This window comes from Rhinatrema bivittatum, chromosome 7 (genome assembly GCF_901001135.1).
Source record: "Rhinatrema bivittatum chromosome 7, aRhiBiv1.1, whole genome shotgun sequence".
NCBI classification, from domain to species: Eukaryota; Metazoa; Chordata; class Amphibia; order Gymnophiona; family Rhinatrematidae; genus Rhinatrema; species Rhinatrema bivittatum.
In genome coordinates this window covers 224019427-224031758 of record NC_042621.1, presented here as the reverse complement: position 1 = coordinate 224031758, position 12332 = coordinate 224019427, and the positions used below count along the sequence as shown (strand labels likewise).

The following is a 12332-nucleotide window of genomic DNA, read 5'->3' as shown; positions in this document are numbered from 1 at the left end:
GGGAAACATGGTTCAGTTATCAAAGCCTGTGGGTTGCTATATAGCATTTGGACTGCTTGGGTGAAAAAGCTCTCTATCCTGAAGGCCTTCAAAGTATCAAATAAAGCTCCTGTCCACCTTGTCAGAGGTCTTCTCCACATCTAGACTAATTAAGACCAAAAGAATATTATTGCATTTGAGAGTCATAGATAGTAAACATTTAGGCACTTTGCATGCTGAGCTTCTCCCCTTCACAAACCCCACTTGGTCCTCTCCCATCAACATCAGTACAAAATATGAGTCTTTCTGCCAAATGTTTGCCAACCGTTTCATATTAAAGTTCAACAAAGATATCTGCCTTTAAGAGGCAGGGAACAGTGGATCTTTCCGCGCTTTGGGATTACTGTGATAATAGCCTTATTGGGGGATAGAGGGAAAAAAAATCTTGAATCAACTGCATAAACAGACCTTCCAAGGGACCACAAACTTTAAACGATAAGAGCTTATAAAATTCAGCAGAATACCCGTCCTGGCCTGGTGTCTTATATAACTGTGGCATTCTGGATTTCTCTTTGTATTTCTGCAACTGAATAGGAATATTAAGCTTAGCCAGCTGTCCAGGAGTCAGTTTAGGGACATTCGCCTTCTAGAGCTATGTCAGAACTTCTGCTTTCCTGCCAGTCTCTGCTGTGTAGAGAAACTGGTAAACTTCTTTGAAAATTTCACTTATCTTCTTTCCACAGTTAACAATTACACCAGAGCTCGAATGCATTGCGGATATAAATTTAGGGTCGGTCCAATTTTTTTTTTGTAATAGCCAATAGTCTGCCTATTTTATTGCCATATTGATAAAATTTAGATTTATAATACAGCAAGCTCTTTTTTTGCTTTCTGGTATAATAATGTATTTAAGGCAATTTTTTGGGTTGCAGAGAATTTTGCTTTATTTACCATAGTAGGATACTTTTCATACATCTGTCCCTCTTGCAATTGGTGCTCTAATGCCAATACCGCTTTTCAAATCAGCTCTGCATTTCCCAGTCCCATAAGAAATAATCTCACCTCTTAAAACAGCTTTAGCTGTCTCCCAGTATAAGACTGGCGTGCTTTTGATGTGCAGCATTATTACTTAAGAAAAACTCCCACTTTTTCTGCAAAAAAAACTTTTAACTCCTTGATCATTATATAAATAAGTGGGAAATCTCTGTGGTTTTACTGCCCCGTCAAGCAGAAACATTCTCGTCACCCCATACCAGAGGGTGATCTGAAAGCACTAGCAGACCAATCTTCACTGAGCTCACTTTAGAAAAACTTAGAATTAAAAGATAATTGGTACAAGATTGGGAGTTATGTGCTCAGGAAATATGAGTATAACCCCTTTCTAGGGAATGCAGTACCTGCCAGCCATCCACTAAGTCCAGTATCTAGCATAAATAGGAGATTCCCCTCAGCCTAGGCGTAGAACATCCAGTCACTCCTATCAATCTATCTAAGGTATGATCATGAATACAACTAAAAACCCCCTCCCCTATTAAAGCCCCATTTGTGCATTCCATCAAGAAGTTGGTCAATTTTTTAAAAGAAATTATGATGATAAACATTCGGGGCATGTGCTGAACATGGAATTGCCCTTCTGGATCCCTCCATCACTATCAGGCCGATACAGTAAAATCGGCGGGAGAGCCGGCGCTCCAAGGCGAGCGCCCGCTCTCCCAACGCGCACCCAGGCCGCTCTTCTAGATGCGCGATCCAGTATTTAAATGAGGGCCTGCGGTAAAAAGGCACTAGGGACACTAGCGTGACCCTAGCACCTCCTTTTTGACAGGAGCGGCGGCTGTCAGCGGGTTTGACAGCCGACGCTCAATTTTGCCGGCATCTGTTCTCAAACCCACTGACAGCCACGGGTTCGGAAAACGGATGCCGGCATAATTGAGCGTCCTCCTTGCGGGCCGATTTTAAATTTTTTTTTTTTTTAATTTTAATTTTTTTTTTAATTTTGGGGCTTCCGACTTAATATTGCTATGATATTAAGTCAGGGTGTACAGAAAAGCAGTTTTTTCTGCTTTTCTGTACACTTCCCCAGCGCTGGCAGAAATTAATGTCAGCCTTTAGGCAGGCGTTAATTTTTTTAAAGTAAAATGTGCGGCTTCGCGGCACATTTTGCTTTCTGGATTGCGCGGGAATAACTAATAGGACCATTAACATGCATTTCCATGTTGCGGGCGCTATTAGTTTCAGGGGAGGGGGGGGGCGGTTGGCAGCACATTTTCGATGTGCGCTATTACCCCTTACTGTATAAGGGGTAAAGCTAGCACGTCAAACGCGCGGCCAAACCCGGGCTAACAGTGCGCTCCGCCGGAGTCCACTGTACTGTATCGGCCCGTATGGTCTCTTGAAATGCAATCCGTTTAGTATAACCACGCCTGCTTTTTTTTGCTCCCAATTAAGGAGAAAAGACTTTCCCCACCCACTGTCCTAGCAATTTATGCTTTACTCTGTCTAGATGTGTTGCCTGTAAAAAGGTAATTTGCACTTTAAATCTTTGCATTGCTTGCAGAATTTAAAATCTTTTAACAGAACCAAGCCCAGAAATGTTCCATGTAATAACTCTAACCTCTTTAATAACCATAACTGTCAGCCAGTGAGATTAATGAGAAAAACCATGAAATCATTTTAGCAGCTCGGACCCCTGATAGCCATGGTCCCAGCTAAGATGTCACATCTCTAAGAGACTTTGCCCCCACCCTACATACAAGAACCAACCAGACATGTGCAGGTCCTATTTATTCCCTTGGTGATACTTTCCCAATTCCTACCCCCACCCCACCCCCATTGACAGTAACTTTAAAACACGTGCACGAGCGTGCAAGCAGACATGCACTGGAATTTTAAAAGATGCACACAGATGCGTGTGTATGACTTAAAATATGCCTACTGCACATGTGTGCTCCCTAATTTTAAGCCAACATACTTTCACACATCTTCCTTAAGACTTTGTCTGCTTTAACATGTGCAGGTAAGCAGATTTTGCTCATGCAAAGGCCATTCCCACTTTTACCAAGCAGTCATAAGAACATAAGAAATTGCCATGCTGGGTCAGACCAAGGGTCCATCAAGCCCAGCATCCTGTTTCCAACAGAGGCCAAAACCAGGCCACAAGAACCTGGCAATTACCCAAACACTAATAAGATCCCATGCTACTGATGCAATTAATAGCAGTGGCTATTCCCTAACGGGCGGATTTTAAAAGCCCTGCTCGCGCGCCGGTCCTGGGGTTTTTGGAAGGGGGCATGTCGGGGGGGGGGGCGGGACCCGATGACGCGGCGTTTCGGGTGCGGGACAGGGGGCGTGGTGCCGGCCCGGGGGCGTGGTCCAGGCCTTTGGACCAGCCCCCGGGTCGGAGGACGGCGCACCAGCAGTCCGCTGGCGCGCGTAGATTTACGTCTGCTTCTCGCAGGCGTAAATCTACGGACAAAGGTAAGAGGGTGTTTAGATAGGGCCGGGGGGTGGGTTAGGTAGAGGAAGGGAGGGGAAGGTGAGGGGAGGGCGAAAGAGAGTTCCCTCCGAGGCCGCTCCGATTTCGGAGCGGCCTCGGAGGGAACGGAGGCAGGCTGCACGGCTCGGCGCGCACCGGCTGCCCAAAATCAGCAGCCTTGCGCGCGCCGATCCAGGATTTTAGAGGATACGCTCGGCTATGCGCGTATCTTATAAAATCCAGCGTACTTTTGTTTGCGCCTGCTGCGCAAACAAAAGTACGCGATCGCGCTGTTTTTAAAAATCTACCCCTAAGTATAATTGATTAATAGCCATTAATGGACTTCTCCTCCAAGAACTTATCCAAACCTTTTTTGAACCCAGCTACACTAACTGCACTAACTACATCCTCTGGCAACAAATTCCAGAGCTTTATTGTGCATTGAGTGAAAAAGAATTTTCTCCGATTAGTCTTAAATGTGCTACTTACTAACTTCATGGAATGCCCCCTAGTCCTCCTATTATTTGAAAGTGTAAATAAGCGATTCACATCAACTCGTTCAAGACCTCTCATGATCTTAAAGACCTCTATCATATCCCCCCCTCAGCCGTCTCTTCTCCAAGCTGAACAGCCCTAACCTCTTCAGCCTTTCCTCATAGGGGAGCTGTTCCATCTCCTTTATCATTTTGGTTGCCCGTTTCTGTACCTTCTCCATCGCAACTATATCTTTTTTGAGATGCGGCGACCAGAATTGTACACAGTATTCAAGGTGCGGTCTCACCATGGAGCGATATAGAGGCATTATGACATTTTCTGTTTTATTAACCATTCCCTTCCTAATAATTCCTAACATTCTATTTGCTTTTTTGACTGCTGCAGCACACTGAGCTCATCCAGATCCCGCTGGTTCTTCAGCCTGCAGTCCCCCCAGTTAACCCGGACCCCTGTTGTGTTAGTCTTAAATAGCGATTTCTGAAGACTTACAGCTCATCAGGAGCAGCACTGAATGTATGTGGCTAGCAAGCTCTTGCGCACTGCAGCTTCCAGTTTTAAAATCTGGATTTTACGTGTTTAACTGTTGGCTCCGCCCCAGAACACCTATGCCCTGCTCCTTTGCCACTCCACCCCCCCTTTTTTTTTTTTTTAGCCTGCACATGCACATATACACACATAATTAGCAGCTTTTAAAATCTGCATCACTCGTACTCATATATAAGGGCTTTTTAGCGTGAGCAATGCCTTTAAAAATTCAGCCCAATGTCATTTCTTTAAAATAGGCCCATTGGCTGCTACTTTCATTAAATGAGATAAAGTGCTTGTGGTCTAAGCTAAAGTATGGGTTTGTTAATAGTCCTGCAATCCCTCGTAGTACAAAAAAAAAAAAAAGTGACCATTATTTGGAAAATTTTTAGCCAGTCCTTAAAAAATATTTGGGGCACATTATGGGGCCCTACCTAAACTATGGGGTGAGCATCAAATAATTGCAGCTAAGTAATATTGATTTTTTTTTTTTTTTAAATAGCTTATTAATAAAAATCTGTATTACTTTTACACTGCGTGCTTTGTCTGCCTTGTCAGGTACCCAATTTGCAACTGTTTTGATGTTCATCCCACAATTTAGGTAGAGCTGAGTGAGATCCTTCTCTAGCATAATGATCTCATCTGCTCTTCTCCCCCACATCTTGTTGTTTTAAAGCTCTTTACAGCTTTGAAAACAAATGCTGATGTAAATCAGGTTAGAATGTTTTTGTATACTCTTATGTTCTCATTTGCTCAGTTGGTACTGATACTGACCTGATGAAGGGACTATATAACTCTTGAAAGCTAGTTATAAAAATATTTAGTCCAATAAAAAGATACCACCTGTAACTTATTTACATTTGTTTCCACAGGTATAAACAAATGTTAAATGTCAAAATCACTCCCATAGGAAATGGCAGGAGCTGTGCAACCAGAACAGTGCTCAGTCCTAGACTTAAGCCAGCCTCCAGCAGGAGTAAGTGAATCTGGATCTTGGGATGTGGGAGGCTCATACAAGACACTTATGTACTATATTTATTTATTTATCTATTTATTTAAAAGTATTTATTGCCTGCACCCTCCAGTGTTGGGGGCAGGTTACAAAGTTTACATTCATAATTAGACATAAAATAATAAAAGAACATGAAAGAATAAAAAGTCTTTACATTAAATAACTCAAAAAATGAACAAATTATGATAAAAGGTCAATGGTAAAGAGAAATGGAAAAATATAGGGGAGGATTAATAAGGTTGTGTCTCATATAGTTTTGGAAAGGCTTGCTTAAAAAGGTGGTGTGTGAATGCTCTTTAAAAATCCTTATTAATGCTTAGAAGTCAGAGTGGGAGGGCAATGTGATCCATAGGATTGGGCCTGCAATAGAAAAGGCACGTTCACCGGTCTTGACTAATCTGGATTTTGGAGATGGAACCTGTAGGAGGAGTCGATTTTTTTTTTACCTGAGATTTCAGCAAGGAATATAAAGATGAAAACTAGCAGATAATCATGAATTATTGTTGTGGGTAAGGTTATATGTTATAGTCGGGGGTTTTATATTTCATTCACCATTTAATAGCCTGGTGAGTGCAGATTTATGAGCAGCCTGGAAAGGCTGTTCCTCCTGTGCTTGCCAAATATCACTTCTAGACCATGATAGATTTTTTTTTTTTTTCTGTGCCAAATGGCTCCTGAATATCTGCTTTTAAAACTGTCTGTCAGTTTGGGGCTTTTCTCTATTCAGCTTCTTTAGGCCAGCTAATTTGAGTGTATTAATCCTCAGTGATTACCTGTGCACCCACAATGAGCATTTTCATGTATCTAGCCCAATGGCTCGATGGTACTGCTGAGCACTGATTGACTCGGCTCCTTGAATTGACAGGAAATACCACAGAGGCAATATTCATGGTTACTCTTGGAGAAAGGAGCATTTATCGCTTGATAGCGACACCTAATGATCAGATTTTCAGGGTGCACACAGGGAGCAAACCATTGTGGGCCTTCAGTGAGGACTGTCAGCTATGGCTGGGCCAAATGAGAGAGAAGGGAGAAAATTGGGGTAGTGCTGAATGATGGCTTATGGAGTTCTGACCCAGCAAAGGCTCGTTCCATTTACACTGGAAGCCCAAAGGAGCAGATGGATGTTATCGGGCTCCAAAGGTATTCTCATTCTTTAGTTTTAAGAGCTTACATTTTTTTTAAACAATTCTGCATCCTAGGAGTAATGTTGAAAAAGAGGGTGGTTTTAGGACATTGCTCATTAAATTGTTATATGCCATATGTTTGCCAATGTATGATCTTTGCCAGTTAAGAACTAACCAGATCGACACCTGTATGTTGTCATTTGAGACTTTGGATGAGTTTGCAAAAGAGCAAGGTAAAGCATAGTTAGTAATCTGGTAGATGACAGCAGAAACAGGTCGGTTGGCCCATCCAGTTGCTTTGTAATAGTCATTTGTGTGTACTTTAAGTAACTGAACAGAAAGATGAATGTCACAAAAGGTAAATAACTGTTGAGGGAAACAATTTGTACCTGAACAGTGAATAGTGGGTTTTTTGTCTTTTAGGGGATGTTAAGACTGGTTTGAAATTCCCTGTTTTAATTTGTCCCTGTCAAAAGCTTATAACATGTGATGAGATGGTGTTCATTTTAGTTAAGACACATTGCATCTTATTCCTCCACCCTCTTTTTCCACTAATCCTGTTCAATGAGTTTTCTAGGTTTACCTATTTTTTACACTGAGGGATTATTGCATCTCTTATGCTCACTTATTTTGAGCTTATCATTGACTGTATAATGATTGTCCTGCTTTGAGCTACTTTTTGCTTCAGTGTAAATTTCCTGAATCCCTTTCATTTTTCTTAGGCCTATCAGACACTACAAGCAGTAGCACCACTACCTCCTAAGCCTGCCAATATACCTTAACGTTTGGAGATTTTGCTTACCCTCGAGTAAGCAGGAATGGGGTAGAGTGTTTGTCAGTGTTTTTGGGTTCACAGTAGAGTAAAAAATTGCTAGATCCTGTGCTCACTACCTGCAAATAAATAACCACTATCATGGAACCCAGTGGAATAAGACATGAGTGAAAAATGTGTGCTGAACTTCAGCTCATGTTTTCTTTATTAATGTGCTAACAAAAAACGAACTCCCAATACAATAAGCTAACGTATGTTAATTCATTGGGAGTTTAAAAAACTAAAAGTATGCTAACCCGAAAATGTGTGCACATAAATATGCTTAACCCGCATCAACCTTGTTTTCTGCACATAAATCCTGAGCACAAGGCATCCCGCAACGTGAACTACCACTAGCTCCAGAAACTTTCCAGCATTAAGAAAATGTGCTAAATCTATATCCTTTTCTGAGAATAACTAATGCCTTGATTAACAAGAGTTTTGCATGCAGGTGTGCTATTGTTTCCTCATCAGCATTATGCATGCCTTTTCTAAACTCCCTGTTAAATTGGGAGTCATGTTGTGTGCACAGAAATGTACACAGAATTATGTGTTTATGTATGTACAGCCCAATGCATCTTCTTATACTGGGGCATCAACAAGAGAAGGGGAAGTTCAAAACTATTGGCAGATCTCCTCCTTATTATTGGACCTACTTGTAGGTAAGGAATATTAGTGGCTACACTGTGATGTCTGGCACTCATATGCTAAGTGATATCCTCTCTCCCCTTCTTAGCATGCCTGGATATTTCCTTACTTATTCTGGTGTGGGGTTGGCACCAACTCAAGGACTCTGCATCCATTAATCATAGGGGACCTGCAGGGTCCTGAGACCACCACCATAAAGCTTTTTCATTTTGTCTGGTCTAGAGGTTCCCTAGAGGTTCCCTGCCCCCAATATCCCCTGCAAAATGGTCTCCCATGGGTAGAAGCCAACGAGCAGCAATCCTTACCTGCCACTGCCGCCAGCTTCCTGCTGAAGTCGTAACTGCATGGAGCTGGTGGGTCTCGTAAGATTATGGGACCTGCGTGCTTCTGTCTTCACTAGGAAACCAGCAGAGGAGGAGGAAAAAGCAGCCAAGGAGCATTGCTTATTAAAGGGGAAAGGGAAGATGGTAATGTCAGGGGGCTTTGAGGAAAGGAAAATGGTGATGGTCAGCAGAGGGGGTGGGAGGAAGGTATGGTGCTTCCTGGGGGGTGCAGGAAGTGGAAGGAAAGTGGTGGTGCAGAGATGTTGGAGATGGGAGGGAAAGGGGAATGGAAGTGGTGCTACCAGAGGGTGAGGAGAGGAATGGGAAGATGGAAATGCGAAGAGGTGGTGATGAGAGAGAAGGGAAGATGGGGATGCCAGGTTGGGAGGAAGGAAGGGGGATATAGTGTTGCCGGGAGTAGGGAATGGGGATGAAGCCAGGAAGGGAGGGGAGAGAAAGGAAGGCAATGAGGCCATGGTGTGGGATGGGATGGTGGTGAAGCCAGGAATGGGAGGAAAGAAGATACCAGGGTAAGCAGATGGTGTGCCATGGCATTAAAAAAAAATGTTGACCTGGTCAATCAAACTTAAGTCAAAAGTAGAAACCTTTGAGTTTTGTTAATTTTAATAACAATTATAATGGCACCCTTAATGCATCTGGACAGTAATATAGTTCTTATTGATTTGTGACTGTCATCTGACTTCTGCAAAAGAAAAAGCCATAATTTAAGATCAAGGTGATTCATTAAAAGGGTTCAGTATTCAATTACTGTTTCTAGGAGAGTAGTTGCAACTTAGATATTGGTATTTAAGTGGCTTTGAAGTTCCAAGACTCATTATTTATATTTGGATTTTATTTTTTTAAAAGTAACACTTGCAATATGTTATAAATTAATTGTATGGGTTCTTTATACCCTTCCCCAAATATTCAGGCAGCACAAATGTTTTCTTTCCCTGGTTATTAGGAATGGTCTATGCTTTGAAATTCTAGGAGGACAAATGTGCATATTTAGGAAATATATATAATTTCTTTACATAACTTCTTTCAAATTTAAGAAATATAGTTCCACCTACTATTTGAGTCAGAATGAGCTGAGGGGATGCAATTCTGTAAAAGTGTAAAGTTTGCACCAGAAACTATGGTGCTGTTCCTACAATTAAGCACAGTTGGTACTTCTAGTTTCCAAAATTCTCAAGATAAGTTTAATATACCAACAAAAGACATTTTAATCGATTCCCAGGTGCAACAGAGTATTGCTCCCAAAATCCAATAGAACTGTCTTAATTTATATGTTAGAATAAAGGGTGTTGAAATGAATCTCAAGGCATGTCTTGGTCCTCTTGGGATATTTTGTGTCCCCCTTTTTCTTATATTTGATGTGAATTTTTTTTTTTTTAATTTCAATGTTAATGTAAGGACTATCTTGCATGCTCTTGTTAATTGATTCAAGTGGTTTAGAGCTTCCATTTCATTATTACTGTATACTTACAAATTATTGTAGTATAGGTGGCTGACAAAATTAAAGCTAAAAGAACAGCATTCAAGACATATAAAAGATCCCAAAGGGAGGAACACAAAGAAGAATATTTGTATCAACTGAGGGAGACAAAGAAATTAATCAAGTTGGCAAAAAGTCAAGCGGAAGAGAGGATTGCCAAGGAGATAAAAAATGGTGACAAAACATTTTTCAGATACATCAGCGAAAAGAGAAAGGTCCAAAGTGGTATAGTGAAATTGAAAGGTGGTAATGATCAATGTGTGGAGGGAGACGAAGAAATGGCAGAAATATTAAACGAATACTTCAGCTCTGTGTTCACTAAAGAAGACCCTGGAAAAGGACCATCTCTACACAACAAGAAACTGGAGGGAAGTGGAATAGATGAAAATCCTTTTACAGTAGAAAATGTGTGGGAAGAGCTAAAGAACCTGAAAGTGAACAAAGCCATGGGGCCTGATGGGATTCATCCAAGAATATTGAGGGAGCTCAGAGATGTTCTGGCGGCTCCGCTGTGTGACCTGTTCAATAGATCCCTAGAAACGGGAGTGGTGCCGAGTGATTGGAGAAGAGCGGTGGTGGTCCCGCTTCACAAGAGTGGGAACAGGGAGGAGGCTGGCAACTACAGACCGGTCAGCCTCACTTTAGTGGTGGGAAAAGTAATGGAGTCATTGCTGAAAGAGAGAATAGTGAACTATCTACAGTCCGGAGAATTGATGGACCAGAGGCAACATGGATTCACCAGGGGAAGATCCTGTCAGACAAATCTGATTGACTTTTTTGACTGGGTAACCAAGGAATTGGATCAAGGAAGAGCGCTCGATATCATATACTTAGATTTCAGCAAAGCTTTTGACACGGTTCCGCACAGGAGACTGGTGAATAAAACGAGAAGCTTAGGAGTGAGTGCCAAGGTGGTGACCTGGATTGCAAATTGGTTGACGGACAGAAGACAATGTGTGATGGTAAATGGAACCTTCTCTGAAGAGAGAGCGGTTTTAAGTGGTGTACCGCAAGGATCGGTGTTGGGACCGGTCCTGTTCAATATCTTTGTGAGCGACATTGCGGACGGGATAGAAGGCAAGGTTTGTCTTTTTGCGGATGACACTAAGATCTGCAACAGAGTGGACACGCCGGAAGGAGTGGAGAGAATGAGATGGGATCTAAGGAAACTGGAAGAGTGGTCGAAGATATGGCAGCTGAGATTCAATGCCAAGAAGTGCAAAGTCATGCATATGGGGAGTGGAAATCCGAATGAACTGTATTCGATGGGGGGGGGAAAGGCTGATGTGCACGGAGCAGGAGAGGGACCTTGGGGTGATAGTGTCTAATGATATGAAGTCTGCGAAACAATGCGACAAGGCTATAGCAAAAGCCAGAAGAATGCTGGGCTGCATAGAGAGAGGAATATCGAGTAAGAAAAGGGAAGTGATTATTCCCTTGTACAGGTCCTTGGTGAGGCCTCACCTGGAGTACTGTGTTCAGTTCTGGAGACCGTATCTACAAAAAGACAAAGACAAGATGGAAGCGGTACAGAGAAGGGCGACCAGGAAGGTGGAAGATCTTCATCGGATGACGTACGAGGAGAGATTGAAGAATCTAAATATGTACACCCTGGAGGAAAGGAGGAGCAGAGGCGATATGATACAGACTTTCAGATACTTGAAAGGTTTTAATGATCCAAAGACAACGACAAACCTTTTCCGTAGGAAAAAAATCAGCAGAACCAGGGGTCACGATTTGAAGCTCCAGGGAGGAAGATTCAGAACCAATGTCAGGAAGTATTTCTTCACGGAGAGGGTGGTGGATGCCTGGAATGCCCTTCCGGAGGATGTGGTGAAGACCAGAACTGTGAAGGACTTCAAAGGGGCGTGGGATAAACACTGTGGATCCATAAAGTCAAGAGGCCGCCAATGAAGAGTGGGTGACTCGCCAGAATGATGGCTACTGCCTGGAGACAATACCCTTATTCAATAAACGTACACATGCTTACTGTGACTCCAACATCGTTCTAGCTTCAACAGCAAGAGGAAATGTGGAATAAAGGATTTGCACTCACAAAGAGGGGGAGTAGCTGGCTTGTTACGGCGGTTACTACCCCAAACCAAATAAGCCTGATACTTCAATTTCAATGCATATACAGCATAGTTCTCTGCTTCAACAGCATGGGAGAAGAAAAAACTGATACTTCAAGCATATCCAGCATAGCTCCCTGCTTCAACGGCAGGGGAGAAGAAAAACAACCAATAAGGGCTGTATAACATAGTCTGGGTAAAACAAATAAGCAAGGGTGTAGCTTGCTTATTGCAGCGGTTACTACCCCTACTACCCCTAACTAATCAAGCTAGATATTTCACTTGGATGCAGCTCCATCACTGCTCTCTACATTAATGGTGGGGGTGGAAGGGAAATAGAACCAAGAGCTAAGAGAAACAGGTAAGT

The 12332-nt window shown here is 42.4% G+C and overlaps 1 protein-coding gene across 1 annotated transcript in view; it reads left to right on the top strand.

The window, feature by feature from the left end:
• CEP55 (centrosomal protein 55) overlaps positions 1-5573 on the top strand; it is a 127726-nt gene extending 122153 nt beyond the window's left edge. Inside the window, exon 9 of the mRNA XM_029609900.1 lies at positions 5347-5573. Within this exon, the coding sequence (XP_029465760.1) occupies positions 5347-5352 (6 nt within the window). The 3' untranslated portion in view covers positions 5353-5573. The remainder of the gene's footprint in view (positions 1-5346) is intronic.
• The last annotated feature ends 6759 nt before the right edge of the window (positions 5574-12332 follow it).